The 14,492-nt window shown below is 34.6% G+C and overlaps 1 protein-coding gene across 6 annotated transcripts in view; it reads right to left on the bottom strand.

Moving 5' to 3' along the window:
• The window catches only part of EPHA5 (EPH receptor A5), a 305,704-nt gene that overhangs the window by 157,066 nt on the left and 134,146 nt on the right, over nucleotides 1-14,492 (bottom strand). For 4 of the 6 annotated variants that reach the window (XM_014541798.1, XM_014541796.1, XM_014541797.1 and 1 more), the window contains exons 3-4: nucleotides 13,920-14,075; nucleotides 9,520-9,855 (exon numbers count right to left, since the gene is read on the bottom strand). The exons of 1 other annotated variant lie outside the window; for it this stretch is intronic. In XM_014541798.1, the coding sequence (XP_014397284.1) occupies nucleotides 9,520-9,855; nucleotides 13,920-14,075 (492 nt within the window). The remainder of the gene's footprint in view (nucleotides 1-9,519; nucleotides 9,856-13,919; nucleotides 14,076-14,492) is intronic. One more of the 6 variants, XM_014541799.1, reaches the window with a different exon arrangement.

Below are 14,492 nucleotides of genomic sequence, written 5' to 3' on the forward strand. Positions count from 1 at the left end.
CAATGTGCACACAGTAAGTGCTGAAACACACTAGTTCTCACTGTGTCACTGTTACCAGAATTGGTAGAAAGAGAAGAGAAGAGAAGAGAAGAGAAGAAGAGAAGAGCCTCACAGTGTCACTGTTTCCAGAACTGGTAGAAAGAGAAGAGACGAGAAGGAGAAGACCCCAAAGTGCCTTTTTAGAATCCAGTAAGTTTCTGGCAAGATTCTAAAGTCAGTGAACCAAACATGAATTGTGATGGCTTCTAAAAATATCCCATCGCATTTGCTAACAATGATTAAATAAGCCAGTCATGAATTATGGACAAATCCATCAGATTAGAGTTTCACCTTTGAACTATGTTTTCAAAACAGCAAATAGGCATGGGAACAAGCACAATATTGCGCCTCACTTAAGCCAAGTTTCCGAGTAGACCGGCAGCTTCTGTTGGCAAAATTTAAAGCTTCTGTCAGCAGTCATACAGTCAGCACACTAATCCAGTGACGAAGCACCAGTGTGAGGCCAATGTGGAGATAGTTGTGATATGTGATGAAGTAAAACATTTGTCTCTAGATATTTTTCCTTGGGAGTTTCAGTATTTGACCAAATTGATATCTAACCACACATGACAATGATATAGTTGGAAAAATTTTGTATTTTTTCCATGTCTATTTTGATGAAAATTGTCTATTTTTCTATAAGCAAAGTGTTTTCCTCCTTTATGCTCTTACTTTGATATTGTTATTATCTTGTTTCTTTATGTTATTGCTCCAAATATTTTATTAAAATTAGAAGAACTTGAATGTTAATATATAACTCAATGTTTTAAGAAATCAATGAAGACAGAATCATTATGGAAAAGTAAAGTTTCTTGGTTTACTCCTCCCACTTTAAGCAATTGTTTTTGTTATCCGTTATTTTTTAGTTTTGATTATTTTTCCTCTTTGAATTTACTTCATCAATGAGTCTGTCTATAATATCTATAAAGTCTAAAACCTATTAATCCCACAGTTTCTTACATGGATTCTCACTATTTGGAATATTATTAAAAAGTTTCTTAGCTACCACTATAATAGCATTTATTAACACCTAATTAAATGCTAGTCATTACACTAATAACTTTGCCAATATTGACTCATTTAATCCTCATAACCATCCTACATCATAGATACTATTTTATTTTCTATTTTACAAGTGGAAAAACTAAGGATTTGGGATGTTTAAGTAACTTACCCATGTCACACAGGTAGTAAGTGACAGAAACAGTATGGAAACCAGAAAGCCTTGTCCACAATCTAGACCTTTAACCAATATACTAATCTAGATCTTTGTTACTGGGTTCAATTAATGTGTGAAGTATAGTGATGTATGATAATTTTAAGCATCAAATGAGATGGCCAAAAGCCACATGGGTAAATCTATAAAATATTTTGATTATGGTGAAAAAAATTAGTAGACAGAAAATATTTAATGTAACCATTAAATTTAAAGCATATGCATAGAATATTAAATGAATATTTTATAAGAATAGTTATAAATAAAATTAAGCAATTAAAATGGTTGCTCTTTAGTGTAGGGAAATGACAAATGGAATTGGGCTAGAGATGGTACATAAAAAAAATATATAAAAAATACATGAGGGCCTTCCATGATTCAAAGATGGTATTAATGTGCCATGCATTGAAGCATATTATTAGTTCAACCCTCAGTCTTAAATTTAAAAAATAGAGTAAAAATCAAAGAAAAAATGAATAAAAGAAAGAAGGAAGAAAGGAAAAAAAGGAGGGGGAAGAAGATAAGATGGACAAATCTCAATTACTTTCAAAACAAGACTTTTTCAAAATAGAGATAACATTTAAAATTATATGTAGAAATTTTCATTCATAGCTGAAAAAAGTTATTGGCATATATCTTCAATTGAATGTCACTTTATTTATAAAACGCATGTGGTGAACCTTTTCTTGCCAATACAGAAATCAGAACTCCTAAAACTCCAGGTTCCCTTTCTGCTAGGACAAAGGCATTTGGCTTTGGATTCACCAAACTGACTTGCCCAGGCAAGATATGGTTTCAAATAAGCAACTAAGGAATCAGGCTCTTGGGAAGGTCTCAGTTCTTGGTTTCTTCTGGTGAAAATCACAGCAAAACATGAAGATCTTTCAGGACTTTCAAGTGTGAAATTCTGAAGTAGCAATGCTACTTGTGGCAGAAGCTATTGCAGTAAAGTCAAGTACCTGTCATTTATTGTTTGGCAACTGTTGTGGCAATGTTTTTTTTTTTCATCAGAGCAGATCTGTAGTTGACTATTGGGCATTTCTCCTGGAAACTTAGCTTCTAATCTTTGAATCTATTCTTCTCAATGATTGTATGAGCCACTTAATATACTCTATTGAAGGCCTTTTCCATTTAAAGTAGCAAGAGTAGATTTTATTTGCAACTAAGATACATTAAAAACAAACAAAATGTTCTTATAGGGAAGTGTTATAGGCAACAGTTTTTTAAAAGAATGGGGATAAAGGACCAGTGATTTGATTAACTGTCTTTCACTGTAGCAAGGTTCTATTTAATATTAAAGGATAGTAATCTAACAATGCTTGGCAAAGAATGGCATGTGTCTCATCACCTGTGGTCACCTCAAATAAAATGATTCTTGATAATATTTTTGTTACAAAATTCCACTTGTTTTAAACTATAAACACATGAGAAATACAATATGGGAAGGATTGGCTGTGTCTAACTGCATTACAGAATTAAAATAAATAAACAGCTCAAAATTTGAATTTTCAGCTAAAGTCCTATTGAGATGATCAGAGAATCCATTCCATAAATATCTCATATGCTCTTACAGTGGGAAGAATGACAGAGCCAGACATCAAAATCCAAGTCTTAGTCCACAGAATTCCTGAATTACAAAGATTTAATTTACTGCCTTGCCTTCTAAGAAAATGAGGTCATTGATTGGAAAGAAGTGAAAACCCAAACACTGGAGTATGGGTAGGTATGAGAATTCAGATGACTCAAAATATTCTCAACTTCTAAAACATGTCTTGCTTTGAATTGAGCTATTCCATAACTGAATGAGGAAGCAGTCCCTTTGTTTTGTCAATACCAAATACACGCCTTATCAAAGACCATTAACTGATAAAAGGAAGCAATTTTCTTCCTGCCCAAACCTATTGCTCTATCTGAACTCAAGATCTCAACAGCCAATTATCTGATCACTACTACAGGCAAGAAGCTTCTTGAATATGAGACTTCCAAAATTCTATAACTTAAATTTGCAGAAGCATTGGAAATAAGTGCGAAAATGTATTATACGTGTTCCTTACATAGAAGTGAGAAACAATTTACTTCAAGCTCATATAAACACATGATTAGAGATTCTAGATTCAATGTGCTTCTCCAGGTAGTTGGCACAGGTGCTACATGCTTCTTCTATTAGATGATCAAAATCTGGACTGAAAGGTCACTTTAGATAAATAAAGTTCAGATACTGGGGATACCTTTTTCTGTTGTAGAAGAAGGCATTAAATGACATACTGAAATAGAAATGTTATATTAGATTTTTATTTTTCAAGATTTATGAAACTACTCACTACTAACATTTTTATATATTTTTAGATTATTTCTTATTGAACTTATTGGGGTGAAAAAATAAATAAACAAAATAGAACAGACTCATAGACACAGAGAATAGACTGACAGTTGTCAGAGGAGAGGTAGGGCTAGAGGACGAGGTGAAAAAGGTGAAGGGATTGAGAATTATACATTGGTAGTAACAGAATAGTCACAGAGATGTAGATTATAGCATAGGGAATAGAGTCAATAATATTGTTATAACTATGTATGAGGCCCAGTGAATATTTGGAGCAATGGGAGGACCACACTGTAAAGTGCATGGTTTTCTAACCACTTTATTGTACATCTGAAACTAACACAGAATAATACTGAATGCAAACTGTAATAAAAAATAAATAAATAAGTAAAAAATAAAATAAAGAATGAAATATTTAAAAGTAAAAAATCACTGCTTTTTCTTGTTTTATTTTTTCTGAATATAATTTTGAATCTGAACAGTTCATACATGCATTGATGTCACAAAAAATAAATTAATAAGAAAATGCCAGAACAAATTACAAATGTGAAACAAACCAAGAAAGAAAAGCATAACACATGACACAGATAACTTTCTTCAATTTCACGTTTTAAAATATTCAGGCTAGCAAAAACAAAGATGGCGGGGTAGGTAAACGGCATACTCACTGACTCCCACAATCACATCAAAACTACAATCAACCTACAGAATAATCATCATTCAGAACTGCCTGAAATCTGGCTGAATGGAAGTCCTACACTAGAGAAGTAAAGGAGAAAGCACATTGAGACTGGTGTGAGGGATGGAGGCTCTGAATGGGCTGGTCTGACACCCACATATGGCATTTTTAATCAGGAGGTATTTCTGGGCTACTGAGGCCTCACTTAAGGAGCAAGGAGCAGTTCCTCTTTAAGGGCCAGTGCAAGGACTTACTCGGACTCACTCCCTCTGAGCTCCAACACTGAGGCAGTGGCTTGGGGGGATCCAGGGATGTATGGGGAGGAACTGGATTGTGTGGATTCAGGGCAAAAACTCCAGGGTGGATTTTTCCCAGACAGGGGTGCTCACAAGATTCATTGCTCTTATGCTGAGATCTCCCTGGTTTCAGAGCTGACTGGCAGAGATAATATCCGAGGCTCAATCAACCTGGCTCACACTGATCACTCAGCCCTGGTGATTCCCTGAGACTCCACACAATTTTCATCCCCACCCAAGCTGTATGCAATAGCTTTTCCATATGGATGGCCTGTCCTGGCTCAGGTTTCAGACTTTCTTAACCCTTTTAGTGCCAAACAATATCCTAGGAACTATGCTAAAATTACCAAGGCATTTTTGCTGATTTTACAGCAGTTTAGGAAAAAAATTATGAATCACAAGTAAATGAAGTTACATATTCAAAAACTTAAGGAAACCTTTACTACATTGACATATTTAGCAATATCATCATCACTAATAAAAGCAGACTTAGAACTGGACGCCATTTCGAAGCTTTGATAGCGCTCCCGGCACTTTTGGCGAAAGACAGGAGGAGCGCGATCGCGCTCCCCGGCACTCTACGGGTTAAAGTCTCTCAAACAAGTAGCAGCTGAAGCCAACATGCCCCCATATCTATCAGTAAGAGACCCAAGGCCTGGCACTAGCCTTGCTTTATAGCTTGGCCTCTCCTGGGAACTTCTAAGCGCAATACAAGTAGCAGCCATCTGCAGATATCTATGTAGCTCCTGCTGGGTAGCCTCAAGCAATGACTGACGTTGCAATTCCTGTGAGGCCACAGAGCCAGTTCACCCGGTGGACAGCTTCAGACTGTACCAAATTGCAACTCTATACATCCACAAGTGACAAATGCAAGGGGAAGACTCAGTGAGCACAAAAATCCCACTGAAGCAAGTCCTGCTACAAAGGGGTGTCTCCTACACAGTAGCTCTTCTGCTGTAGTTACAACTGGTCCTCTACCAATTCTGGGAGACATAGCAACTCTACTTAATACATAAAACAAACACAAGGAAGTAGCCAAAATGCAGAGACAGAAAAACATGTCACAAATGAGGGAACAGAAGAAATCTCTGGAAAAAGAACTAAATGAAATAGAAGCAAGCAAGTTACTAGATATAACTTGCTTATATCTAGTTCAAAACAATGGTTGTAAGAATGCTCAAGGATATTAATGAGAGCTTCAAGAGACTTAGTGAGAACATCAAAGACATGAAAAAGGACCAGTCAAAAATTAAGCATTCACTAACTGAAATAAAGAATAATTTACAGGGATTCAACAGTAGAGTAGAAGATGCTGAGAACCAAATCAACTATTTGGAATATGAGGAAAAAAAGACACCCAATCAGAAGAACAAAAAGAAAAAAAATTTCCAAAAATATGAAGATAGTGTAAGGAACCTCGGGGACAACCTCAAGGGTAGCAACATTCGCATTATAGTTGTGCCAGAAGGAGAAGAGAGATAGCAAGATATTGAAAACCTATTTGAAGAAATAATGACAGAAAACTTCCCCTAACTAAATGACAAAAAAACATGTGTCATTTAGTTACTGGAAGTACAGAGAGTCCCAAATGAGAGGAAACCAAATAGATCCATACCAAGACACATCATAATTAAAATGTCAAAAGTTAAAGACAAAGAGAGAATCTTAAAAGTAGCAAGAGAAAAGCAGTTACCTACAAGGGAGCACCCATATGACTGTCAGTTGATTTTTCAACAGAAACTTTGCAGGCTAGAAGGGAGTGGCAAGTAATAGTCAAAGTTATAAATAGCAAGGACCTACAACCAAGATTACTCTACCCAGCAAAGCTATCACTTAGAATTGAAGGTCAGATAAAGAGCTTCACAGCTAAGGAAAAGCTAAATTAGCTCATCACCACAAACCTGTATTACATGAAATGTTAAAGGGCATTCAAGAAGAAGAAGAAGAAGAAGAAGAAGAAGAAGAAGAAGAAGAAGAAGAAGGAGGAGGAGGACAGAAGCCGGGCTCACGGCTGGTGAGCACAGTGGCAGTGGCAGGAGCCTCTTCCGCTTCCGCGGCAGCACTAAGGATGTCCAACTGCCGGCAAGGGTTCCTGGACTGCAAGAGGATGCAGGCCGGGCTGAGGATCCCCCCACCCCCCCAAGTGCACGAATTTTGTGCACTGGGCCTCTGGTTCTTTAAGAAAAGGAAGAAGAAAAAGAAGAAGAAGGAGGAGAAGAAGAAATATGAACAATAAAATGGCAATAAATACATATCTATCAATAATCAAATCTAAAAATCAAAATAAATGAACAAGGAATCTAATAAACAAAATAAACTGATGGATACTAGCAAAATAGAACCAGAGATATGGAAACATGGAACATACTGATGCATCTCAGAGGGAAGGGAGGAAGAGGGGTAAGGGATTAACTAAATAACTTATATGCATATATGCATTACCTATGACAGACAATAGGGTGCTGAAGGCCTGGGGTGGGATGGAAACTGGGTGGAGGGGTAATGGGAGGAAAAAGAGGGATACTTATAATTTTATCAACAATAAAGATTTAAAAAAACCACTATATGAGGATGAAAGAAAGTGAAGGGATAGCCAAAGAACATATATGCATAACCCATAGACACAGACAACAGTATGATGATGGCCAGAGTGGAAGGGGGCGGGAGGGGGTGAGGGATGGGTGGAGGTAGTAAAAGGGGGGAGTTGGGGGAAATGGGACATCTGTTATAGTATAAACAATAAGTTTAAAAAATAAAATATTCAGGCTTTAAAAATGAATTGCCACAGCCCACTTTGCATAATGTCGATACTTGATAAATGTTTAGCAAAGGTAACTTTAAATCTAAGACTTTTTAGGAGCTACTTGAAATCAATAATTTTTGTGGAAATTGAGACTTGGGTGGTCTAGAAAGTCAGATATTGAGAAATATTATCCTATTTTGCTTTTTGTTTTGGTAGGTTTGCAAAATTTTACAGTATACATACCCTGAGAACTTGGAAAAAAGCAAAAGTCAACATAATTTTTCTCTGAATACAAATGTTTGTTTTACATAATAACTATGCCTTGAATAGCTGGATGGAAATTATTCTTTCTTTGTATTTATAGTTCAAAAAACACACACTTTACAGTTTGAATAGCAAGTAAAAAAAAAGAGCACATATAATTAGAGCAAATATTTATTAAGCACATCATTTAAAAAATAAACATTTTCTACACCTAGTTTATCAGAGAAATATCTTTCTATCTTTCAAAGAAGTTAAGGTTAATACAAGCTAGAGAATGTTCTCCCAAAGAAATAGAGCTCCTAGTGATTGTTCAATATGCTTTCAACATGTTAATGAAAGATTCACAGTAGAACTAAGTTGAAAGATGTTGCACAGAAAGCCTGAAATCACACGTTTAAAGCCAGTATTTTTTCTGATGTGGGAAGACGGTTTACATTTACTGAACACATGTGTCATTTAGCTACTGTGATGAAAAATCGACATATATTGGTATTGCTGACAGCTGAGTCAATGCTGAAGGAAAACTTGATTTTCACTATACCTGTCTAGCTCTTTAGAATTTTTTTAGTTCTACCTTAAGTTAAAGAGTAAATAGAGAAAAATATAAATTCACTGAGAAATGTAGCATAAATGTGTGCAAAGTTTTGTCTCACAGAATAAAAAAATATTCTGTGAAATGTATTCAACATGGATAAAATATCTACAATGTTCTTTAGATTCTTAGTGAATTACTTAAATACCTTCAGACCATCTGGATACTTGTGAATGTTTTCCTCAGTTTTATCAACCAGAAGTACTATGAACTCAACTGCATACATTTTCTTATCTTAAGTAATAGCTACTTGATTGACTTGATATATCCAACAATTCAAATGATTTTGGCCAAGACTTGATTACCATCAGCATTCTCTATCAACTCAGTCATTCCACAAACTACAATCTTGTGCTAATATTACATGACTAAGTCCAATTACATTCAACCACATTCTATTTCAGAGTACTCTTGGCAAGAAGTCCACACAGACAAAAGTCCACCTGAGGTACTAATGAAGTGACAAGATTATGCCCTTCAACTAAGAGATGTGGCCAGGGGATAGAGGAAAGTTACATACAATGTGTTGGCTTTTAATGCTACCCCTACCCCCACATACCTATTGTTGGCAAAAGCAGGTTATAAATTATTTACAAGCTTTGAATGATTATTGCCAGATCATAAGTTGAATTATTAATTCAGCCATAATTTATCTTTGGTTCTTATTTTATCAGAAAGAAGCTTTTTGTGTTTCTTTAAAAGTGAATATTTGAGGTGAAAATATAGGGAAATTAGAATCTCAAGCAGAACTGTGTTCATTACTAATAATTACTACCTAATGATTCTAAGATCTTCATATAGAAGATAGATGTGTTTTCATGTGGTTGTACATAGTTCATAGTTATTCTAATTTTGATAAGTGGATTTATTAAAAAATTCATTTCACATACTTGTTATAATAATAGAAATAATAAGAAAATACTTTTTCAATCTGGAAAGAAATTTTAGCTGTGGTGCCAAACAAACAAATGAACAAATAAGCAAATAAACCCGGCCTGATTATATGTTAAAATAATAAATTAAAACACTTGAAGTAAACAAAACAAAACAAAATGTAAATTGAACTAGCACTGCATGAAATTGAGACAAAAATTTCTGCTATAAGTGGATTTGAGCCAGAAATGTATTTTTAATGAAAAATTCAAGTAAAAAATCTTTTTTTGTCTGTCCTTGAATGTGTCTGCTAAGAAAGCCTTAGCCTTTATTTGCTTAAAACTAAAAGAAGCATCTTGAGATGTATTCTACTTCAAGTCCTAACCCTCTGACTCATGAGAAGTTCTCACAGATCTCAGGCAACTTAGCCCTCAGCTGCGGAGACCATGGACAGAGCTCGGCCTAAGGTACAGTAGTTGGTGGGACATCACACTTACCTGCTTGATTTGTGGTTACATTTACAGACACATACTGCCGGGCTCCTGGGCTCAAGTCGGACACTCCATTCACTGCCTCAATCTCAAAGGTATAGTTTGTGTGAGCGAGCAGATCCACCATCATGACAGAGGTGTTTTTCAGGCCGATTTGCTGGGGGAGGTACCTGACATGACCTCCACACTCGTCACACACACCTGCATGGGAGATGCACTTCTTGCATGCAATATAATATGACACATCTTTCCTTCCACCAGTGTCAGCAGGAGGAATCCATTCCAGAAAGACACTAGTTTCATTAACATTTGAGATGGCATTCCGAGGAGCGGAGGGGGGTCCTGGTTTGCAAAGTAAAGTGAGAAAAACATATTTTAAGATAGGCATCTTTACTACACATATCCCTGGTCTGAAGGAGAAAAAATAGATTTGCATTTATTTATTTTTTAAATAGGGAGAATCAAAGAGTCATCATTTGAAATAATCTTTGGAAAATCTTGTTATAGTTTTACAGGGACAATACTGGATTGTATACCCTGTAGAAATAATTTATCTTGGAATTGTTGTAACACTAGTTCGACTAAAGCAGATATTTTGCCTAGTGTGTATGTAAATAATTATGGTATATAACTATACATGCAAAAATAGAGTTAGATGAAAAAATATGTATATTTAAAAATGGCAAGTCTTTTATCAAATACCCCCTTAGAATTGAACTAATTACTTCCTTCTTAGGATTGAACTAATTACTTCCTCACTAAAATTGTCCCTAAAACCTAGGAAGCAAACAAGAGGGCTTACCAAGATTAAGCACAGGTACAAACTGGATTTTTCAATGTGACTCTTGAATGAAAATTCTGCAGCAAGTAAAAAATAGCCTTAGCTTACCTAAAAATAGATTGGCTATCTACTCATAATTCAACAACAGAATTTGAAACCTTCCTTCAACTTCAAGAAAACACTCGAATTTAAGTAGTTGGTCAATATTACAATATTATAATAAAGTTTTTTTAAATTTTTGATATTACTTTAAGATGATGGCTTTCTGCAAACTATGAATTTTACTTAATTGGGAAAATAAGTTTTATTTGTAAATTAATTCACAAAACTACAATGGGAAGAATAAAAGTATTCTTTAGATCTTGAGGGATTAGCAGAACAAATTTATCAATAAATAATAAATAGCACCTATTTGTATATTTACATATTTCTAAAACTAATTAGCACATTAAAGAGAACTAAAATTGATTACACATAATTACAACAAATGTATACCCCTCTGGTGGGGAGAGTTGATCATGGGGGAGGCTATGCATGTGTGTAGACAGGAACTATATGGCAGATCTTTGAATCCTTCTGAATTTTGCTATAAGCTAAAAATGGTCTAAATAAAAAAATCCTTTAAAAATTGATGGCATAATGTCTAATGTTATAGTTGATATACTTAGAGCTAAAATTTCAGTCAGCTGTTACTGTTATGTGATCATGAATCCTTCGAATTTTGCTATAAGCTAAAAATGGTCTAAATAAAAAAAATCCTTTAAAAATTGATGGCATAATGTCTAATGTTATAGTTGATATACTTAGAGCTAAAATTTCAGTCAGCTGTTACTGTTATGTGATCAGATGTTTTCAAAGAGAAAGTAGATTTATATTTGTTTCAGACTTGATTAGTAAAGATTTCCTGACAGGAAATAAAATAGACTATGGTGGTAGTTGAATGGTTCATAAGCAAAAATTAAGCAAATTTAAGATGACATAGTTATATTAATATGCATTGTCTGTTCTAAACATAGGGATTCATATTAGTTTCTACCTAAAATTTGTAAAGTCATTACTGCTAAGACCTAAATTTAAAAGTAATAGGAAAGTTACTTAATATATACAAAATATTATTTAAATTAAAGGAGTCTATAATCAAAGAGTTGCCCTTTTTGACAAAACAATCCCCAGCAACATTTATAGTTGAACCCTGTGAATTTTTCCATGTATACAGTTTTACACACTTGTATATAGAATCACTTTTAAATTGAAGCAAGTACTTAAGATGAACCTACAAGTATTATTTTTTACTATAACTTATTTAATATTTAATAATGAAAATTATGGAGAAAATGTAAGTAAAGATCAAATGTTTTAAGTTTCCTTCTAAGAAAGTGGTAAAAAAAAAACCTGAAATATATCTGTTCAGAAAGATACCAGACTTCTGGGATTTTTTTCCTGCCAACTAGAATGCACGCACATGTAACACCTTTTCTCTAAATCTGATTCTTCCTTTTCTTCTGACTCTGCTACTATCAGCCCCTCAATATTTGGGTGGGGGCTCATCTGAAACTCAAATTTAAAGTTAAAATGGGATTCAAATTTAAGTGAAGTCCTAAAGTAGAAGTAAAAAGTAGAAGCTCAGACAGATTTGCACCTAAAAAATACTGTAATGAAATTCCACTGGCCATTTATATATGCGATGTATGAACCAAAGTAGAACTGTGAGAAGTACCCTTGATTTAAGGAGATTCATTAGAATCTTTATTTTAGTTTGATTTTATTTTCCTCTAGGTTTATTACATTTTGTTTTCCAGATTATATATAAATAATATTAAAAGGAATTGAACCATAAATTTAACTCCAAAGAGCCAAAATTCTAGATTCTCATCTTAACATCAATCAAGCCATCTTCATATGTGGTCTTTGTGGTGGTATGAATGCAACTTAAAAGAGAACACACACACTCACAGAATATATATTTGTAAAACTGTCTACACAAGTCCCAACAGTCTTTTTGAGAAATGCATACAAATTAGTGTTGTTTTGAGACAGAGTTAGAATTTCGCACACCTGGAGACAGAGAAAATATGAAGCCTCAGGTCCTAAGTGCTAAGAAGCCCTCACCACCAGAGCACAGGGTCTCTTCACCCCACGCCATCTAACAAGTTTATAGAATGGAGGCTAACATTTTTGCTAAGAAGAAGAAAGATCATGGCTGGACCACTTAAAGAAAATAATAACTAGAAAATTATGATTTTTAAAAGTATCTCAAGACATGGTTTTCTCTCTCTAATTTACCATTCTGTTGTCTACCCAACAGTTTCCCTACTATTTGGGCTTTCTTTTGCTCTGAATAATCAAAATAACCTTCACTGCAACCAAAATGCACCACATTCAAACATAGTTTATATTTCTTCCATTAAAATTTAGTCTCCTAAAAGTGTATGGAATAATGCCATTTACTCATGTGAAGGGGAATAATTTATAATTAGTAATCACTTAACCCATAAAATTATCAGTCTGGTGATAAAAAGAATGATCTTTAGCAATGCAAAGCTAACCAATATCAATAATTTGAGGAACTATGAACATATGTTTCACTGCACTGAAATGCAGATAAAATTTCAGTTTGTGATTATTTAATTAAAGGTATGGTATGACTCTTTATATTTAATACTAATGAAACTAAGTTTCAAAAATCTGTCATTGTCTGTGAGAGAAGTTACAATGTAATGGAATCTAAAATACTTAAAACAAGGCAGGCCATGAAAATTAACTGTTATGAAGAGAAGGGATTCACTTTTCTTCTCTTTCATTTTTTTTTTTTAATTCGCTATAGAGAACATGAAAGTGAAAAACTAGAAAAGTATTGTCATGAAGCAAACAAATACATACATTTGTTTTCTTCCCAGAAATATATACGGAACACTAGAAAAACAAAATCACCAGAAACATTGATGGATGTGAATCCACCCACTGCTAATGTTGAAATTAGGTGTTTAATATTCATCAATCTAATTATATGGTTATCTGATCATATAATTAATAATAGTTAAGGACACTCACTCCTAAGAAACACTGCAACTGCTTGAAAATCCTAGCTAAATAATTTCTCTTATATTTGGCCCTTAAAACCGATTTCCCAACACCCAGTTAGTTATTCATGTCCTTGTAATATTCCCTGTCTTCTACTATAAATGACCTCATTGGCCTTTGCAGCTTAGTGGTGCCAGTTAGAACAAAAAGTGAAAGTGGCATCGACTGCATGTTTAGGTGGTTAGAAAGCTGGCTTGGAAGAAGAAGAAGAACATGTACCATGAACGGGGAAGTGGGTTGATCAAAGTCATGTTTGGCTGCCACTAAGGGAACTCACGAAATAAAAGGCAAAATTCTACGTCTGTGTCTTAGATGTCGACATTGAAATTCGGGAGAATGGATGCTTCTCACAGTGAGTGAGAAATGAGCCTCAACGTTTTCAATGCTTACGCAAGAAGACTGAAATGTGGTGAACAACTATACTGGAAGATTCAACGCTATTCCTGTTGTAGGGGAAACGGTAATAGAATGGAACAGGCTCCACCGTGCTCTTTCCTCAAACTGGTGAAAGTGAGCATCGCCAAATATCCGTGGGTTTCCTTACTTGTGCATGCCATTGTGGGTGGATCAGACTCCCTCCTGAAATAATCCTTTTCACAGACACAAGAGGTGGAAGCTTCCTCCTGGCTGTAACTGTGAGGTGGACATTTGCTGCAGCTCTGGTTGTGAGGTGAGGCTTTGAAGAACCCAGGTCTGCACACTGTCAAAAGAAATAAGAGACTAAGCTTTTCCCTGGAACAGATGCAGGGTTTGTTTTGTGAATCATGTCATTATTTTGACGACTATACACAGGTTACATATAGCACAATCTTTGCAGTAATTTTAATTTTTTAATAAGTTTCTGAATAATAAACACCAGGCTATTCATTCAGAGAATCAAATATGTACGTTAAGTCTTTAAATTAAACATGTCTGAAATGTTTTATATATTTAATGATTTTTTTTATGCTACAGGAGCTTATAAGAAATTATAACGGGCAGTAAATACTTGTTTGCATTTAAAACTGAAGCAGTGCTTTGAATATAATTTTTATTTCCTCTATTAATATATCACATGTTAAAGAAATGCAAATTTGCCACTACGCTCATAAAATGGTATGGTACACAGTAGGTGCTC

This window comes from Myotis brandtii, unplaced genomic scaffold (genome assembly GCF_000412655.1).
Source record: "Myotis brandtii unplaced genomic scaffold, ASM41265v1 scaffold28, whole genome shotgun sequence".
NCBI classification, from domain to species: Eukaryota; Metazoa; Chordata; class Mammalia; order Chiroptera; family Vespertilionidae; genus Myotis; species Myotis brandtii.